The 931-nt window shown below is 55.7% G+C and overlaps 1 protein-coding gene across 12 annotated transcripts in view; it reads left to right on the forward strand.

Annotated features, from left to right (window-relative positions):
• Positions 1 to 931, forward strand: part of SLC38A9 (solute carrier family 38 member 9) — a 38,636-nt gene that overhangs the window by 31,895 nt on the left and 5,810 nt on the right. The window contains exon 13 of one of the 12 annotated variants that reach the window (XM_014447743.2): positions 525 to 673. The exons of the other annotated variants lie outside the window; for them this stretch is intronic. Coding sequence (XP_014303229.1) covers positions 525 to 673 — 149 coding nt within the window. The remainder of the gene's footprint in view (positions 1 to 524; positions 674 to 931) is intronic. 12 annotated transcript variants of the gene reach the window in all.

A 931-nucleotide genomic window follows, 5' to 3' on the forward strand; every position in this document is an offset into this window, starting at 1 on the left:
TATGACTAGCTACTTTATTAAGAATCCTAACTGACATGGAGAAGAGTCATGAGAGGAAATAGAGAGAATCCCTGTTCTGTTTGGTGATGGACGGTGATAGCGTGACCCGGGGACAGACCTGATCACCTCGTCTGAGCTCCTGGCTCTGTGTCACACTGAGAGGGCGGCCATGCCCCAGGCAGGGCAGGCACAGCCTCGGGTCAGTTGCCGTTAAATCACACGGATGGTCACGTGGGGCCTTGGGAGCAGGCTCCTCCGCGGGCGAGGGCAAGGCTTTTGTTGTCGTTCTGATGCCACATCAGCTGCAGGCTGATACTTTTTTAAAATATATTTTATTGATCTCAGAGGGAGGTTCCTAAACACTTTCCGTTCCTGGACTCGGCTCGCCAAAGGGAATAGGAGCACAGTCCGTGGGCAGGCCCCGCCCCCTCGTGGCCCCGGCGCTCACGGTGCATAAGGCATCCCACCTCACAGACGTGGGTGCCGAACGTGGTTTTAACACGACTCTCTCTCGCTTGGGCTAGAACTTCCTGGACAACTTCCCCAGCACTGACATCCTGTCCTTCGTGGCGCGGATCTTCCTGCTGTTCCAGATGGTGACCGTGTACCCGCTCCTGGGCTACCTGGTCCGGGTCCAGCTGCTGGGCCACGTGGTGGGGGACCTTTACCCGAGGTGAAGAGGACTCCCAGACCGCAGGCTTCCGAGGCCGGCCCGCGTGAGAGTGAAGTCCGTTGCTGGTGTACTGTCACTTTGAAAGCAAGAATATATGTCGCAGACCTCTCGCGGCGTAGCAGTGATACCATCACACCTGATACAACAATAGACACGAGAGTCATCGCAGAGTGTATCGGAGATTTTTCGAGATCTTATAGCCCCGTCACGCTCTCGAGCTTTTTTTTTAGCCCCGAGTCGAATCAGCAATGAGCGCAC

This window comes from Myotis lucifugus, unplaced genomic scaffold, assembly GCF_000147115.1.
Source record: "Myotis lucifugus unplaced genomic scaffold, Myoluc2.0 scaffold_704, whole genome shotgun sequence".
Lineage (NCBI taxonomy): Eukaryota > Metazoa > Chordata > Mammalia > Chiroptera > Vespertilionidae > Myotis > Myotis lucifugus.